This window comes from Fusarium mangiferae (genome assembly GCF_900044065.1).
Source record: "Fusarium mangiferae strain MRC7560 genome assembly, contig: FMAN_scaffold004, whole genome shotgun sequence".
Classification (NCBI taxonomy): Eukaryota; Fungi; Ascomycota; class Sordariomycetes; order Hypocreales; family Nectriaceae; genus Fusarium; species Fusarium mangiferae.
Window position 1 is genome coordinate 1,456,147 of NW_024573924.1, and position 18,039 is coordinate 1,474,185.

General features: G+C 49.9%; 2 protein-coding genes across 2 annotated transcripts; one reads left to right on the forward strand and one right to left on the reverse strand.

Moving 5' to 3' along the window:
• Positions 1-8,478: 8,478 nt before the first annotated feature.
• On the forward strand, positions 8,479-9,636 carry FMAN_09052 (uncharacterized protein; the record flags this gene model as incomplete). The annotated part of the gene is made up of 1 exon (XM_041829849.1): positions 8,479-9,636. One exon carries the CDS (start codon positions 8,479-8,481, stop codon positions 9,634-9,636), a length of 1,158 nt encoding a protein of 385 aa, XP_041680571.1.
• A 1,997-nt stretch (positions 9,637-11,633) lies between these two features.
• Positions 11,634-14,972, reverse strand: FMAN_09053 (uncharacterized protein; the record flags this gene model as incomplete). Its single annotated transcript, XM_041829850.1, has 1 exon — positions 11,634-14,972. One exon carries the CDS (start codon positions 14,970-14,972, stop codon positions 11,634-11,636), a length of 3,339 nt encoding a protein of 1,112 aa, XP_041680572.1.
• Between the last annotated feature and the right edge of the window lie 3,067 nt (positions 14,973-18,039).

Consider the following 18,039-nt stretch of genomic DNA (forward strand, 5'->3'; position numbering starts at 1 on the left):
ACATTGACTCGCCTGGCCTAGCTTGACCTCTTTTATTGACTGGCCACTCCCGAGGCTCACTAGTAATGTTTTATGATGACCAACTATAAGTGTGGCTAACTTGGCCGTTGGGTTGAAAGCCTTTGGAGGTCTGGCCAAATATAAGAAACGACGAACGGTATGCAGGTGACATGGCAGAGCAGGTGAAAAGCAACGGGCAAGCAACAGCCTGGCTTTCAGGCGTTTGGAAGGCGAACGGAAAACATGATAAAATAGGTTCTCTTTCAGCAAGGGTGGCAGACTTGTTATTCACAATGGTTTGCTTTTGGGATGTGCTTTGTAGACATATGGCTCAGCGTGCGGTTTGATATCCGGATATGGACACCAAGGCAGAATAATTGATAAACAACAACCATGACTGACCGCGTATGCCATCATGAGCAGTGCTGGGACTCTGCTGTGAGACCTTGTCGGTTCATTTGCCTGTTGGACACAGACTAGTAGAAGACGAACAATGGTCATTTGGCCGTGAGACAAGAAATGGCGACAAGGGTTGGAAGGATTTACAAAAGGCCAATTTGGTAACCCATCGTGACACAGCCCATTCCAATCCTCGGAAGAGTTTGAGGATATTTACCGACGACTCGGGACGAACGGGGCCCGATATTAGCAGCTGGCCATTACAACAGACCACGACAACAATGGCATTGTATGTCTCTGATTAAATTTATTGGTCTGGATCATCTTGGCGTTCTTGCACTGCCACGGAAGAAATGAAAGGGTCACAATCTTGATGAGATTCTACGGGCGTCTATTCAATATAGAAGCATAACGTAGCGTAGGATAACAGATAGACGCCCGTAGCTCGTCCGGCAAGTGGATTTAAAGAGCCGCCGGTACTACGATATACAATTCTATTCTGGTAGCTTGCTTGCTTGTTTATTTATTTCTGCAGGATCATGTAAGCTCCATGGCATGTTTGGGTTATTAGCCGCCAGACAAGAATAGGTAGCGAGCAAGGGTACGTACATGTAGTGAAATGGGCGCTTGCAGTGTATGTAGGCGCCTGAACAGCGATGAAGGATAGATCTAATGTCGGAGTATCGTGTTTCAGCTGTAGTGAAGGATGTACCGAAAATTTACGAAACGGCTCCCGATAGTTGACCGGGCTATGTTGTATTCGTATACTGCCTAATTACCAATAATGTTATTTACGTTGGAGTTGTTTTTGTTGTTGGCATCAGAAGGCAAGCGAGGTATGGGAGGCAGCCAAGAGAACAGAGGCTACGGAGCCAATACATTGAAGGCCTTGGATTCGAAGGCCAAGGTAGTTAGTTAGTTCGTTAGTAAACTCATCAATAAAAACATCGTGACTCTTGAGAAGCCTCTTCAAGCTATGTCATAATGCATCAAGCTCGAATCCCTACACTGCTGAGATACTAGGTCTGGCTTATGTATACCTCTCACCCTATATCAGGCGATCGTCAGCGGCAGTGCAGTGCAGCAGCTGGACCAGGGGCTAAACGTTTAACGGCGGGAAGCGCCAATCCCGCGGGTTGAGCCGAGGCTCGAAAACTGGGCACCAGAGGCAGAGGTAGAGGCGGAGGCAGCCCGGAACTCCGCTCCGTTCGAGATTCGCCCGGACCGACCGATCAACCGGGGCCGAGGAGGGCGAGGGCGAGGGCGAGAGCGAGGAAAGCTTCGGACGCGACCACGGAAGAAGAATCTCAAAGAGGATGCACATCAAAAAACAATTATGCTTATGCTTGATTTGTCTGGTTTGGTGTGGTTGGATTGATAGATCGGTTAAGTGTAGATCCAGCATCCAATGCATTGAATACAAGTTGGACCTTGTCTTCACCGCAATATGAGGGGTCATCTTGATGCCCCGATCGCGGATGGATTCAAGGCAGTAACTCTTAGTTTATTAGCCTGGCCCTAGTCTATCTTCCCCGCATCGTCACGAGCAATAGCCACGGTGTTGGTGTTGATGTTGGGCATGAGCATCAACTGGAGCATGAGCATGATGAGGGAGTGGAGGCTAGACAGACTACTAAGCTAGCCCAACCACGCGGACAGAGTGGCCCAGACCAGGTCATGAGATGGCATTGACCCCTCAGCAGCAACTTTTACTAGGAGAGACCTTGGGAATAGGGCATGAAGGAGCCGAGATAGTGGCTGGCCGATGCTTGAGAGTTTGTGGGTTTGTGGGTTTGTTGGGCCTTGAAATCAAATTATGATGTCCGTCTTGAATGTCAGGTTTCCAAGGTACCTTAAGGATGGATGGACATGGTAGTATGAGTGGAGGTAACCAACTACCAGTAATAGAATCAACCACAAAACACGCCGCGAATAGCTGCATAAACCGAAACCAGCCAAACGATAATACGGTTTGGCCTTGAACTGCCTGCAGGGAGGAACACGGGGAACTGCAGGCCCCGAAAGCGGTCGGTCGGCCGGCCGGTCTCGTACATACCTACATACGTGTCGGCGTCGCCACAGTCCACATCCGGAGCATGAGCCACAGTCCCTCTGCGTACCTACCTTATGTAAACCACCCTCAGCCACATGCATACGGAGCAAACTCTTTCGCAGCGAGTCAGAGCCACGCGTTTTTGACATGCAGGCGTCAGGGATACATATGCGGGGCTGGCCAATCAGCTGAGCCAGATATGAGAAGATCTTGGGGGGTGTGCAACTGTGGCTTCAGTGCGTTTGCCATGAATGGCTCAGGGGTCAGGGGCCAGGGGGTTAGGGGGCTTGATACCTACTGTACCCAAGGTAGTGAGTGGACTGTGGGTGACTATCGTGAGAGGATGGATGGATGGATGACTCCCTGTGAACTGTCAGTGGTTGCAGCAGATTTCGTGGCTCCAACCAAGATCAACAGCGGTGAGAAAGAGTTTTTCTCCAATGTACGATGCGTCCGATGAGATGAGTAGATTAGTAGTGACATGACTTCCAGGAACAAGTGAATGCAAACGGTCATGCTAGAGACCTCGTCACTTGGGAAAATAAACTCAATCAGCCCACCAGATCTCGCGATACGCTCAGATGATCACTGCACATCCGATCCTCGATGCCCTCATGGCAGGAGAGACGAATTGACCAAGCTAACTCGATCTCGACTTGGCTGAAGAATCTACGGCGGGCCGACAATTGTATGTATGTACATAGCGTAGGGCTGCTTTGAGCTGTGAGCTGTGAGCTGTGAGCTGTGAGTGAGTGAGTGAGTGAGTCTTGATGAGGAAAAGGCTAAAAATGGGAATGGGGACGAAGATCCTGGTCGAGCTCGATGGGGATCTTGAAGGCCAAGGGGGGCGTTTGCTCTTAGCGCAGGGGCCTCTTGGTTGGTATGCAGAATTGACCATCGATGCCTTCTTTTTCGAAGTGGCTTCAGCCGATAGGTCTCATCACCCTGAATGGGTTCATTGATCAGCCCTTCTTCCTTTGTCAGGGCAAGATTTGCAAGTAATAGATAGCAGTAGGTACACAGGAAGGGCCGTAATCATCAGATCAGGTGTTGCTCTGTAAGGATAAAAAGTCTCCCTCGCGTGGGCCACTGGCGGTGATGCCCACCCTTTTCTTGCCTGTGCATTCCTCAAACGGGCTGCTCCCGAGCCAAGCTAGTGGCGTCTGCCGACCGACGGGATCAGTCAGTGTGTGAAGCCTGGTGGTTGCATCTCGCAGCACTCACAGGAGAGATGTTGTGCAGGGGGTGCTCTAGTGCTTCTCCTTCAGGCCTAGAGTCTGCGGACTATTTGTGTGGACTGAGACAGATGGCAGTTTGATCTTCAAGGACGGACAGTCCAACAGTCTACAAACAGACAATGGACAAAGACAAGGGATGAAACGGCTGATTTGATGGGCTGTCGCCTCGAGGCTGGCTGATAGCGTCAGGTGAAGGAGGTCGGTGATTGACGATTATCACCACACGCATCTGTAGGGAGAGCATGTCCCATGAAGCCCGGAATGCATATGCACGAAATGGGAGGTCCTTCTTGGCCCCAGTAGACTATGCATGTTAACCGATAGGACTCGATGAGTCTATTGCGGGATGGCCGCTGTGGATAGTGCTATCCATAGAACGGACAGGTTTGAACCCGTGGTTTGATACTATGGATCGCCAAGACCTCGTTCTTGAGGCATTGTTATGCTGGCAATGATTAGTTTTAGCCAGCCAAACGATTACTGTATCTCTGGTGTCGGGGTATGTGGCTGTCCTCCGAACGCCGTCGGCCTCTAGACGAAGCCATCACGACAGGGAAAATAATAAGGCACAACCGGAAGCAGAGAAAAAGAAACGGTCGGTGACGAGAGGAAGAGGAATGTGACTCGGTGGTGAACGACGCCCCGTCAATCCGCCATCTTTTCCTTTGCTTTGCTTTCCTTTTCGCTACAGGTCTCGCTCGCTTGGATCTGAACCCAAGGGTTTGGGTCTGAGTGAAGCGCCACCAAGTCAATTTGAGTCTCACGATTGGGATATGGCTGCGCTTATTTGAAATAGTGAAAAGAAAAGGGAAGAGAAATGTGGTCTGATAAGCTAGTATAATAATAAAACCCCATCGTGAAGGAGTGCTATACAGTAGGGAGTCTTTAGGTGCGATAACTTAACTTACACCACACACGGACCAATTCATCAACGTGGAATTGAACGCATTGACTTCTCTTTTTGTTCCGGGCAGCTGGGGTTTAGATCAAGATACGTACGTTACGGAGTATATACAAACAACAATACCGGGTAGTTGAAGGTTAGCCGACGGGTGTTTGAAGTGTCCTGTGCTGTGCTGAGCTGGCTGTTCGTTTGTGTTTCTGTCTGCGTTACAAGGCAATTACCCTGAAGCGAAGCCAGAGGAAACACAGACAAACGAGAAAGGCTAAAGAGGAACCAAGAGTGTCGCAAGTCAGCTCCTCTTGGCGTCTCACATTATTTGCTTCTGCCGTTGATTTGCGTAGCGTAGATAGTGGCGCAGAGAATGAATCATGTCAGCCAGTGATTTTATGTTTTATGGTTTTTTTTTGACATTTCGCCTAATGCAGGGCTTGGATGGGTCGTTTGTACATACCTACTTGCAGACAGCCACAGGTACAGTGCATCGTAGTATGTATCAAGCAGCGCAGGACTCTTATCACGGAGGTACAGTACAATACAGTACAGACTGGCTGACATAGCCTTTCTGGCCGAAACACGTGTGCGATCAACATGCAAGATACAGCGTCTTTCGGAGCGAGATTGACCTGTCCCTGTCTCTGTGGTCGTGGCCGTACGAGTGCTGCAGCTGCACGAGGCGGGACGAGAGAGCCGAAACACTGTAACCTCAACCGCCACGATTGTACTGGCACGTCAAAGTCGTTGAGCTGTTCAAGCGGCGCATGCATGCGTGGGTTCATTCATTCATGCTCTGTTAAACGGCGGTGCATTTGTTTTAATGCCTGATGAGGGTACTATATATGAGCGCTTATATATGGATGTTCAGGATAAACATATCTATAACCATGTTTGTAACGTGAGTGAGGGGTTTGTTACTCGGAGCCCTGTAGATCATCCAACTCGTGGTACATACGCGTTCAAGAGTTAAAGAAATGCAGGGTCCTTGACTAATAACTCTAGTTGCGTTGATCTTGATCTTTTGTGTCTTCCAAGGCCTCTCGTCTCGTCTTTGCCTCCCCCTCACCAACCCAGCCAGCCAGTCTAGCCAGCCAGCCAGCCCCAGTTTTGTATCAGATAGCCCGGTTTCAAGTCAAGTTGCACATCGACCAATCGTGGGATGCAGAGCCGCCCAAAGAAATGCCCGCAGCCAGTTTCGCGTTGTTTGATGTTTCTTGTGCGGCCAATCACGCACGGACAAGGCAGCCCGGCCCCCTGGCTCCCCCAGCGTCTAGAGAGATGCAGAGCCTGGAGATTCTACTTCTACTGGCCGGAGGAATTCGACGTTTCTAAAAACTCATACACGGTCCTGCTGGGCGGTTCTGAGTTCATGGGCCTCGAGATCCTATATGCTGCTTGGTTGGAGGAGGATTCTCCTGCCTCTGAAAGGGCTTAGCTGTGCTTCTATTCGTAGCCAGCCCAGCGCATCTACAGAGAGGTACCTACCTAGTAATCCATCCATCGTAATCAAGTGAAGTGAGCCAATGAATTTCACAATCTCGAGGCTCTCGCGTAGACAGAGCAAGACCAGGTATTACTATTAAGATGCCCATTACTTCCGTTTCATGTCTCGACTATTTTTTATTATTATTATTACCATCACTCTTCATCCCATCCATCCCCATCCCCATCCGACTCCGACTCCGACTCCACCACCACCACCTCTCTCTCTCTCTCTCTCTGTCTCCCCGTTGCGTCTGGAATTCTTGGGGCCGATCATACATTGAAAAGAGTGTTTGTTTCTCGTTTGCCTCGTCTTGCCACGCCCGTTTCGACCATCCATTCCCGCATACCTCTGGCAGGTACAGCACATCCAATCCCATCCCATCCCTTGGACAACAATAATCACGTACCTGAGGTACCTTGCTCGACGGGACCGACCAGGAGTCTTGACGATTCTCGCATCATTGATCCCCCGCCCACTAACCAACCAACTACCTATCGATCGGTTCTCGTTTGGTGCAGGCTCGCCAACCGCCATCTCAACCCTTCAATTCAATACTCTGCGGAGGTGCAGGCTCTCTCCCTTTGTATGCAATCTTAAAATTCCAGTCCAACCTGACCCTCTGGATTAATCAAGAACCGAATAACCAATATTCCTTCCCTTGTCAAGCCGGTCTTGATACCATCATTTGGTTATATAACTCTTGAACTCTTCTTTCCTTTCCAGAGTATCTCATCAGATCTCATCACCATCAAACATCTACACCAATAGACTAGACCGATCCTGATCTATCGGCCAACCTTGGACATCATCCACTCACGTCACCTATTTCAAATAACTCAAGTCATCTCGACTGTTCGTTCATCATTCACTTTGACCACCATTCCTCCGGTTCACTCCAGAGCACCCAGAGCCTCCCGAGTCCCCTCCCCCCACAGCTTTCAACTTAGACTCGCATCTCGCCCAGATCGAGCTTCAAGCCACAGCGACATAAAGTCTAAATCGCTTCATCTTATTCCCGTCCGCGCAGTTCCTGAACGGCTTTGGAAAGGTGTCGATCTTCTTTTTTCCGCTATTCGCTCATCGCCGTGCCAAACGCAGGGCCTCGAACGCCTTATCCCGTACCCGGCAGAAGCCAACAGCTCCTCAGCGACATCCATTATCACCAGGTACATTTCACGCACTTATCCTCTAGATTCGCGGCTACCGAATCTGGACCTGGACCTTGTTGCTTGCTTAATTGTTTCTGGCATTTTAATTAATCTCAGAATCAATCGAAACAAAGGACCCACGGCACGTTTCTGAAAACAAACGCCTACCTAGTCGAATAATCAGTTACAATCTCGTTGTTCGGTAAAACGAACAAGAAAAAACCGAGACATAGCCAATACCGAGACGGACGCAGCACAGCAACCGGCGAGACATTGTGATATTTGCTACCTGCTACGCCGCATTCTGCAACGCAACGCAACGATACGCAACGATACGCAGTACAGGGATCATCATTCTGTTACTGTACTGTTTGAGGTTTCTTTTCCTCCCAAGCCACGGCCTGCTCTCGCTCTCTTTCGCCACCCGGAAGTACTGTACCTACCTATTCAGGTTTTTGAGTGGCATCTTGCTCTATCACCAGCGAACCAAAGAAACCCAAAGCCAAGCATTTATCCCCCCTCCCGGCCAGACCGCCCCAGCAGCTTGTTAGTTGCATTACTCGCTGCAGTCCACTGAATAACTGGACCTGACCTAGTCTTGAGACATCTCTCCGACTAAGTCTTCCCCTACGACCCAGTGAGTGACCCCCCCTGTACCTTTACCGGTCTGTACCCTGCACGCCCCAACCCAACCCAGCCCAGCCCAGCCCAGCCCAGCCCGCTTGTGGCACCGGGCTCGCTTTCGCTGTGAACCCCTGTCGGGCTTGGAGTTTTTTCAGCGAGCCTTAGCATTAGCATTAGAGACAGAGACGCGGCGCTCAGCCTCCAAAAGACACGCCCCTGCCCCCCCCCTCTCCATGATCCATCCTCCACAGTCACACCCAAAACGTCACCCTTAGCTCCATTACTTACGAAGCCAGTTTCTTAGGGTCCTCACATGAGCCTCTGATCTCTTGATATATCTATCCTCACGCACCTTCATCTGGCTTGACCCCTGGTTCCTCTTTCCAGTCACATTCAATCAAGAGATTAATCATCTGCCTTTTGCTTTTGCTTTTGCTCCTGCTTTGCTTTGCTCTGCTTTTGCAATAGGTCAAGGTTCACAGCCTATCGATTCTTTCTAGGCCTATCAACCTCACCCCACCTTCTTCACTTACACACGGTCCGCCCTCCCGTGTAGTATATTTCTATCAACCTCTCCCATCCACTTATACAACCTCTTTTCCTCCCCTCCCTCAAACATTCACATCCACACAATGGCTTCTACAACATCACTACGATACCTCACCATGGAGGAACTCAACAAGACCGCCTTGGACCAATTCGTCTACCAACCTGTGGGTCGCGATATGATCGCATACCTCGCCCAAGCCGCCCACAACGTCATTGCCTGCGACTCGACTCTCATGCCTCCCGCTCCCGCCGAGCCTCGCCAGAACCTACCAACTCCTCCCAGGAGCCCCGAGCCCCGAACCGTTCGATCCGAAGACGGAGCTCTCCCCACCCTGGAGGAGTTCATCACACAGCTCGTCGTCTCTTCCAACGTCCAGGTCCCTACTCTAATGTCAACACTGGTCTACCTCGGTCGTCTAAAGTCGAAGCTCCAGCCCATGGCTCGTGGCCTGCGATGCACCGCCCACCGCATCTTCCTTGCTGCTTTGATTCTCTCTGCCAAGTACCTCAACGATAGCTCACCCAAGAACAAGCACTGGGCCAACTACAGCAACATCACCACCGAGTGCTACAGCTTTGGCTTCAGCCGCACCGAGGTCAACCTCATGGAGAAGCAGCTTCTCTTCCTTCTTGAGTGGGATCTTCGAATTACCGAGGAGGACCTTTACCGTGACCTCGACGACTTCCTTGAGCCCCTCCGCCACAAGATTGCCGAGCGACATGCCAGGAAGATCCGACACCGTGAGGAGAAGCGACGACAGAAGGAGCTCTATGCCGCCTCCACCCGATATCCCAGCCCTGCCTCTTCTCGCGGCCACTCTCGCTCTCGAGGATCAACACCCGAGCACGCACGAAACCTTTCTGGAAACTTCACTCCTCCTGGTCTCAGCTACAGCAGCTCTTCTAGCTCTTACGCCTCATCTGTCTCCTCTGGCCGCGCTTACTCACAAGCTACCACTCCTCTCGAGCCCTCCGAGCCCGAACCTTACTACTACGAGTCCCAACAGGGCAGTCTCTACGACTCACCCGTCCAGATCGTTCCTGATGTTGACTACCCTAAGGCTCACATGCCTGCTGGCCGCATGCTTCCTTATGAGATCACTGCCGATGAGTACCAACAGTACCAGCAACTCCATGAGACCTCATCATCCAAGAAGCAGCAGCAACATCATCATCAGCAGCAGCGCTCAAGGCGCGGCATGTGGGGTCGTCTTCTCGGTGGTAGCGTCGCTGTGCGATAAATAGCCACCCACGATCTGGACCGCGCTCAACACCTACCTAATGCATAGTCTTGGCGTTACACGGACCGCTATTTGGCATCACTATATCGATCTTTGCATCCGTTACTTATCGCATCGAAAAAGAAACCTCGGCATGGCGTTGGTTGTTGATTTTTTTTTTTTTTGAAACTTCTCCATCTGTTTTCTTAAGAGAACCAGATACATCATGAGTTGGCCGGCAAGCCGCTCAGCATTATTCCCTTTGTTCTATTACAAACACTTTGTTTATTTTTCTACTCTACAGTCTTTCCATTGAAAGACCGGCGTTTATTGTGGCTTGCATGAAAGACAGAAGCCTCCCCGGGGATAAGGGGGCGTGTGCATTATTACTATTGGGTCACTGTCATGGGACTAGGTTGGATCGTTTCGGGATTACGCAGCATCAATGTTGTTTGACGGCCTCTACAAAGTATTACGCCCCACGATTGCTATCGGGGATATATGATGGGGGAATGGGAATGGGAATAGGAGTAGGATCAGGATAAGGAGTAGGCATCATACACTGCCACATTTTGGTAGGATTTGGATCATGGAGTTATTTAATGGGGCATACATCTTTGGGGGCCCAGCCAACAACTACAACATCTAAGAACAATACAGATACCAAATTACAACTTAGTATTATTAGTCCTTGCAATACAAATCGGGCGATATGCCACGAACTGTCTCCAATCCAGTGTTGAGTCATCAATAATAGTGCCATGCCTCTGCTGTGCTGTGCTGTGCCATCCATGGATTCATAGATCCTTGCGAGGTTAACTGCAAGCCATTTTCTTACAGTGAATGTGTCTAAGTCAGTGTTGGTACCTATGGAGGTTTAGGTAAGGTAGTGCCTTAGAATAAGCCCTTCCTTATGCCTGATGATGCGCCTTTACAGGGTCCTCCCCTACAGTTTGGGGCCAGTTACCAAATTTGGTACCTACCTAGGCTTACTTGGTATGTGCTTTGACCAATCACGTAATCGTTTCTACCGCAAACAGTCAAATCCTTCGAATTCGGATTTTGACGAATCCGACGGAGGATCAGAGATGTAAGCAAACAAATAGACTCCATTTGCGTGCACTGCCGAATGCAATTGCTACAGTATATCGACAATGAAATTACATTGCATTATAGTGCATTTTTCTTGAATGACTCAAGTGAAAATACTTGATTGCGCACTCAAGAGCCCCCAGGGGGTGTCTCACTGTACATACATGCATAATGGAGACGGTTGCGTATGCGGGTGGCGGACAAATACGAGTAGAGCTTGTTTTATGGAGTTTGCTTTACTTGATACGAGGTTGATGAGTGCATGAACCTCGTCATGTTTCATTCGCAATGAAACGTGTTTTGAACTCTTATCTCTACTCAACCTCAACGTGTTATATTTTTAGTTTGCTCAATTAAACCATGTTTTAAATCATTTGTACATACGTACGTTGTATACATATTGCGTACTCTCCAAGTCGGCAATGCTCCATAATGCAACAGCACAGGCTCAATTGAGTGAGGACAGATTTAATCGATCGTGGCTGTGACCAAGTCATCACGGAACCTTCGGCGAGCAACGACTCACACTCACAGCTCACACCAACGAAAATCAAAATGGTGTGAATGACATATTCTTTGTGACCTCCGCCGGGACCGAAGGAGAATCACATTGGGCAAAGTTTTCGAGACAGGGTGATTGCGAGAATCCGTCCATTGGTTCACCACATGAGATCGGCAACATGGCATATGCATGGCACGAGGTGCGTGAGAGCCCAAGAGTAAGCTGTGCATATCTAAGAGAACCCTGAATTTCAGATTCTTGAGGCTGAGCTCGTACTATCTAAACGATGGCATAATACGCAGCTACACAGTTAGGTACTGCCAACACACTGACACTGCCAATACCACTACCGCTACCACTACCGCTACCACTACCGCTACCACTACCGCTACCACTACCGTTACCACTACCGCTGTTCCCAATACTACTCCTCCATTTCAACCTTGCGAGAGCGAAATCCCACTCCAGGAACCCGAACCCGAAGGCTCAGGCTGCTCAACACTACGCTGATGCTTGATAGAGCCATCGCGAGAGCTGCCCACACCGGATCCAGCCTTACGCGTTCTCCACTTGAAGTCTTAATCGCATAGAAGCACCCAGCCGCAACGGGCACAGCAAGCATGTTGTACACAAGTGCCCACGCAAAGTTGACACGAATCCGTCCAAAGACGGCGCGGCTGAGATCCAAGAGCGTGACTACAGCCGTAAGCTGTGACGTTGCAAGCACGAATGCCGCACTGCTAATGGCTACGTCGCTTCCCGTTCCTATGGCGATGCCCACATCGGCCGTCGTGAGCGCGGGGGAGTCGTTGATCCCGTCGCCGACCATGGCGATAGTAGCGCGTTTGGTCGTTGAGCCGCGTGCGTGTAGAGAGGCTTGGAGAGATGAGATCTTAGCTGCCTTGTCCGATGGGAGAACCTCAGCCAGGACATTAGACGAGGGTATGCCAACGCGCTGCGCCACCGCGCGGGCGGTGGTGACGTTGTCACCAGACAACATCCATACCTGAATACCACGAGAAATTAACGCTCGGATGACAGGAATGGTCTCACGACGGATCGGATCCGAGATGGACAACGCTGCGGCAAGTGTCCAGGCATCGGTGGATGATGCTTTCGTGGCGATTATAGCAACTGACTTGGCTTCGGATTTCCAGGTATCGAGAAGTGAAGTGATGTGAGGCGATAATTTTACTGAGAATTCTCGCATGAGAAGTTCGTTGCCGATAATCATGTCCATCTCTTGGTTGTCAAAGCCCTCGAATGAGGCTTTCATACCCCTTCCAGCCAACTCCTCGAGATTGGAAACATTACTAGCCGGAGCGTCACCGCAGAAGGAGACGATCGCTTTGGCTATAGGATGGCTGCTGCTCTCTTCCACAGCCTTGAGTGCTGACAGAAAAGCGTTGCGTTCCTCTTCACTTGACGAAGTATCAGGGAAGAGTACAGAATCGGTGATTTTCGGCTGTCCTCCCTCGGTGAGAGTACCCGTCTTGTCAAAGACGACGCAATCAATCTTGCTCGCCTTCTCAAACGCCTCACCACCACCTTTGGCGAGAATACCGTGCTTAGCCGCGAGACCTCCACCTACAAAGATGGCTGTGGGTGCTGCAAGTGCGAGGCCACAAGGGCAAGCAACAACAAAAACGGCAATGGCAAACTGGAGGGCAAACACTACCGAGTCGCCATCAGAGGAGTCTTCGTGTTCTGGGACCTTGCCGGAAAACCCAAGCACCATCCAGATGATCCAGGTGAGGATTGCTATGAGAGTGATGACGGGAACGAAATAGGCGGTCAGAAGGTCGGCGATCTGTTCAATTGGTGCTCGTTTTGTCTGACCTTCTCGCACAACTTGAACGATCTGGTCTAGCATCGATTGCCCGGAGGCGCCCGTGACACGCATGGTAACGGCTGCTGCCTTATTGATTGTCCCAGCAAAGATTTGGTCTCCTTCTGTCTTCTTGATGAGTCGAGATTCTCCAGTGAGGCTCGATTCGTCAAAGTTGGTTTCTCCACTGACAAGAATACCATCGGCAGCAGGGGATGCGCCATGAGGCACACGAATTATGTCTCCAGAGTCAAGTTGATCAACAGGCACGGTGCTAGTGATCTGGCCCCCAGCCTTGTCCTTTTCAAGGAGGAGAGCTGTCGTTGGACGAAGCTTGCCTAGCATTTCGACTGCGTCGCCAGTCTTGGATTTACTGTACGCCTCGATGAGCCTTCCTAGGAGAAGGAACAGCGTCAGGAAAACGACAGAGTCAAAATACATTTCGGCTTTAGATTTATGATGCTCTCTCCGAGATGCCCCTGCGGCAATCATCTGTGCGACTGAGGAGAAATAGGCTATGCTTGTTCCCAATGAAACAAGCATATTCATGCTACCAAATCTGTAAAAGCGCTGAATCAAAGGCACGCGGCTTCCCCTTCGCCACATTGTTCGAACTTCTTTGATTGCTCGTACGTGAAACACATCAGCGGCGAAGAAGTACACCGGCGTAGCAAGCACGAAAAGACTAATATCAAGGCGGCTGAGCCCGGAAACCCAAGGTGCCATGAAGTACATCTTTTCGTGGTTGGAATCTGGCAGTAGGCTCATGTAAACTATGCCAAGAACAAAGGTAGGGACAGCAAAAAGGAGGGTAAGAATCACACGATACAACAGAGCTTGCTGATGCTTGGCTCTGATAATTCGAGATCGTTCCTCGAGTGTGGGGGGATGGTAGATGGAGGCTTTGAGAGAGTTGTCGGCTGCTTCAATGGCTTGCAAGATCTGCCTGATTGTAAATATAGGAGCGTCGGGTGTATATCGGAGTCTTAGAATAGGATTCTCTATGGTAGGCTCCTGGAAGATTTGAAGTCGACCTGGAGCAAGAGCCTTGAGGGTTGTGACGATTCGCTCTGGACATCGCTGGCAAAATATGCCGTCGACACTCACTCCGACCTCGCGCTCATCAGCCTGAACTCTTTTCCCTTGTAGATTGACAACCTCGTCGATTGCAGCATCGTATCCGAGGTCCTCAACTGCATCAACAATCTCTTGTGCTCGATCACCACCTGTATATTCGATGGTTGCGCTGTTGGAAACGAGGTTGACGGCGACCTTTGAGACCCAGGGAAACTTATCCATCTCCTGCGTGATTGTGTTGACACAAACAGCACATGTCATGCCGCCAACAGAGAGTGTAACTCGCCATGATGGAGCGGGGGGAGTTCCTGTAACCACCTTTTGGAGGGGATATGGCAGAGAAGAACGTCTGGTAGGGATATCGGAAACGACAGAAGAAACCCGAAACAGTTCTCTTTTATCATCAGATGGTGACTTTTCGGGGATTTTCTCGGATTTACATGCTTCACAATTTTCGAGGTGAGCAGCACGAGCGGCCTCTATCGCCAAAGGTGATACCTGTGGACGCCAAAAGTGAAAGAAGGAATCTAACCAGCCATCGGAATGCTCGGGGACACGGCTACTCTCCCCTTCAACCTGGGACGTGCGATAGAGATCATTGGCAGTTGTGGCGGTTGTATTGAGACCGCAGACTTCGAAGCCAGCGTCTTGAAGTACCCTTTGCATGCTGGCAACCGAAGCCGAGGAGTTCTCTTTATGCTCGACTGTAACAACGGAGGTAACGAGATTTGGGGAAACCCAGAGTACATTGTCGCCAAAGGCATCGTGTAAGAGGGAGCGAATCAAAGTGACACAAGTCGGGCAGTGCAGGTTCCCGAGGAGATAGGAGGTCGTGACAACAGTTTCCGTGGACGCCATTTTTTTAGTGTTTCACAGTTGAGCGTAATGCGTTGTGATGTGACGAAATATAGGATGACAAGTGTGCTTGGTGAAGAAAGTTTCTGTTCTGTATTCACCTTGAGTGATTGAGCAGCACGAGCGTTTGCCAGGTGTTATTGTTTTGGGCTAAAAAAGAAAAGAGAATAAACAATGATGTTAAGTCCTGTGAATGTAGAGTTGATGGTTTTTAGCTGTATCGAGTTGCTTCCACGGCTAGTATTTAATGTATTGCATCGTGGCCAAAAACCGCACAAATGTCGCAAATGATGACTCTCTCGTCATGATGCTTTGTCACTAGTGCAATTTAACATTGGCGATGACTTTCTTGTTGTACCTCATGTTTTGGTCATATAAAAGCCATGTTGACTGCTGTGAGACCAAAAGAGTGATGCTAGAGAAGAAAAGTTCGTGTCTGGGTTTGTGCTTCTTTTCGTTATTCAGACAGAACCTGCCCAATATTGACCGACCGACTGCACCTTCTCCTCGGTCAGCGGAAGGTGAATATGGTATGTACCTACCGGCAGAGCAGCGGGAGCTAATCCTAAAACAGTCAAGCGCACAATGCGCCGTTTGTGCCGTTTGTGCCGTCAGCCCGTGCCTTAGTTATTGTGCGTCGTTGCCCCTCAAAACCTTGAAGACATTGGGGACAATTCCAGCTCAAGATAGTAGAGATGATTAGCCCTACGTAATTGTCTAGGCAACTCTTAACGTCAATAACATACTACGTGCATACCTATCATTGGGTATATTCGCAGCTGTGTATCGCCGAGATAGAGTCTATGCCAAGAATATACTCATCACCCGAAGCTTCTTTCATCTTCTGCACTCAAAGAACGTGATCTAGAGACATATTCCATATCTTGACAAACGAGACCATGCCTCCCCTAATCATGTCACCTGAACATGATTGACAATGGGCAAAGAAACCCTCAATAGGGACTCGTTATGGCCCGTCGGGAAAACGAACAAAAACAGCAGAAGCCAAACTACCTGAATTTAGCCAAGACATTTTCGCAAATCTTTTAGTCAAATAATCGTGACAAAGGATGGTCCGACTAGATCTGCCAGGCCCAGGTTGAAAAGAGCGCAGTTATGGATGGGCCTCAGTCATACGGAGTAGACAGTTGGCTTCTTCTCCAATGTCCCTGGCCAAAGCTCGCGTGATCTGGGTATGGATTCGCCAGGGGGGAATTCGACAGAAATTGGTAGCTATTGAGTTCCGGTGACAAGTCGGGAGCAACCTACCTACCTAGGTAGCCAGGGCATCAAAAGTGCTATTCGTCGGGCAAATCATCACGTCACGGGGAAGCAGTATCAGGACTGCCCATGTCCTCCCTCCTTCGAGCCGCCATGGTTGATTCTCGGGGGGGGGGGGGGGGGGCATGGTCTGTCGCTAGTTATGCACTAACAAACGTGGGCTTGTCGTAACCTGACTGAACCTTATAAACGACAACCAACATTCGTCTTACACAACAAGACGCTCTTCATGAGCTTTCTCCTCCACATACATATCCGAGCTTGTCTCAACTCCAGGAAATTGCGGAGAAGTTGCTGATTGTTGGTATTCCATTACGTACAGTCCCAGCTTGCCATCTGAGAAGGAACAAGAAACCTCCCTGCGTTGTGGGGGATCCAATCAGCAGCATATTATCTTCTTGGCCTTCGTCTGGGGGAGGGGCAAAAGACAAAGGCCAGAGACGGCTATGAGCGGATTGGCGTTGCAATTTGAACGCCTGCGATTATGACCCCAATACCAAGCTTTCCAACTCCCCAACCAACCATCCTCCTCCAAGCCTTTCCATCTATCTCCCAAGACTTTTCCAAGACTTTCCCACATGCCCTTCGTGGAATGATCAGTTCCCAATCTCACTACTCGCCAAGCACACTGACGCCCGCAGATGAGATACTGACCTTCAAGGTTGTTCTCTTTGCTATCGCATCAGATGCCCTCGCGCTGCCTCTCTCCATCGTCTGTCAGTACCCTGGTCAGCCTGGTGTAGGCATATTCTGCGGAGAGAAACAGGATGCACTGATGCGCCATTTGATAGCTTTAGGTTGGATGAGTTTAGCAATGATCAAGCCATCCCATTCACCTATTTTATTCAGTGGGCTCAAGTGGATATTTAAACGTAATAAGTCGATGCTCTGCGGGGTGAAGGCATATTCGCTTTAATTGCCTGGGATAATACGCTATGTCTCCAAAGCGAAGAGGCCCGTGTCGAACGTTGACCGTAGCATCGGCCGGACATTCAGCTATAGAGGGATAGGCTCCAACACCCATGGACATTCGCAAATATCCCTCGTTGCGATGAATATAGCGCTGAGCTGGAGCAAGACGAAACGAGGTATCGGAATCGTGAGGTTGGCGCGCACCGCTCGAGGGGGGGGTTGCTCATTGTCGTATTGTCCGAAATACAGGTGACCCCCAAAATGTCGACATAAGGCGTCGTCCACTCTTCTGAGTAAGTTTCCAGAACATTTTCTTTTTTGGGGTAGCAGGCGTTTGCACGGAAGCTAGTGAGGTACTCGAAACCGGCTACTTAGCGCGTGGGATACAGTCAGATTGCCTGTTTCTGCCTCTGCGATGATTGATTCGTTCGGAACCTGAGTCCGGTTATGCTTAATCGCTTCATGCGGCAATTGTAAGGATGTCATGCCCGGTTATCTCCTGACGCTGCCTTCCATAAAGTCCCTATATACTCTGTAAAATCGCGGTATTACCTGACGGCGTACGGCTTGGAACCAGATTAAGGAGTTGGAAGTCTTGCTTTTGCATGAGATCGTTCCGAGGCAACGGGTGGCATGGATCCTCGATGGAACGTAGCAATCGTCCGCGTGATGATCCAAGACACGGTCAGCCAAGAGAACAGGGCAAAAGATATATCCACATGAAAGCCATCTAGGCAATATGCTATTGCACTCTGATGCTGAGAGACATTCGATAGCTGGTGAGGATGTCTGGCCAAAAATTAGAGGCCAGGAGAATCAGAGACTTCCTGAGCAATCGCCCTATAGCCCACAGAATAGGAGCGCGGTTGGAGCAAAA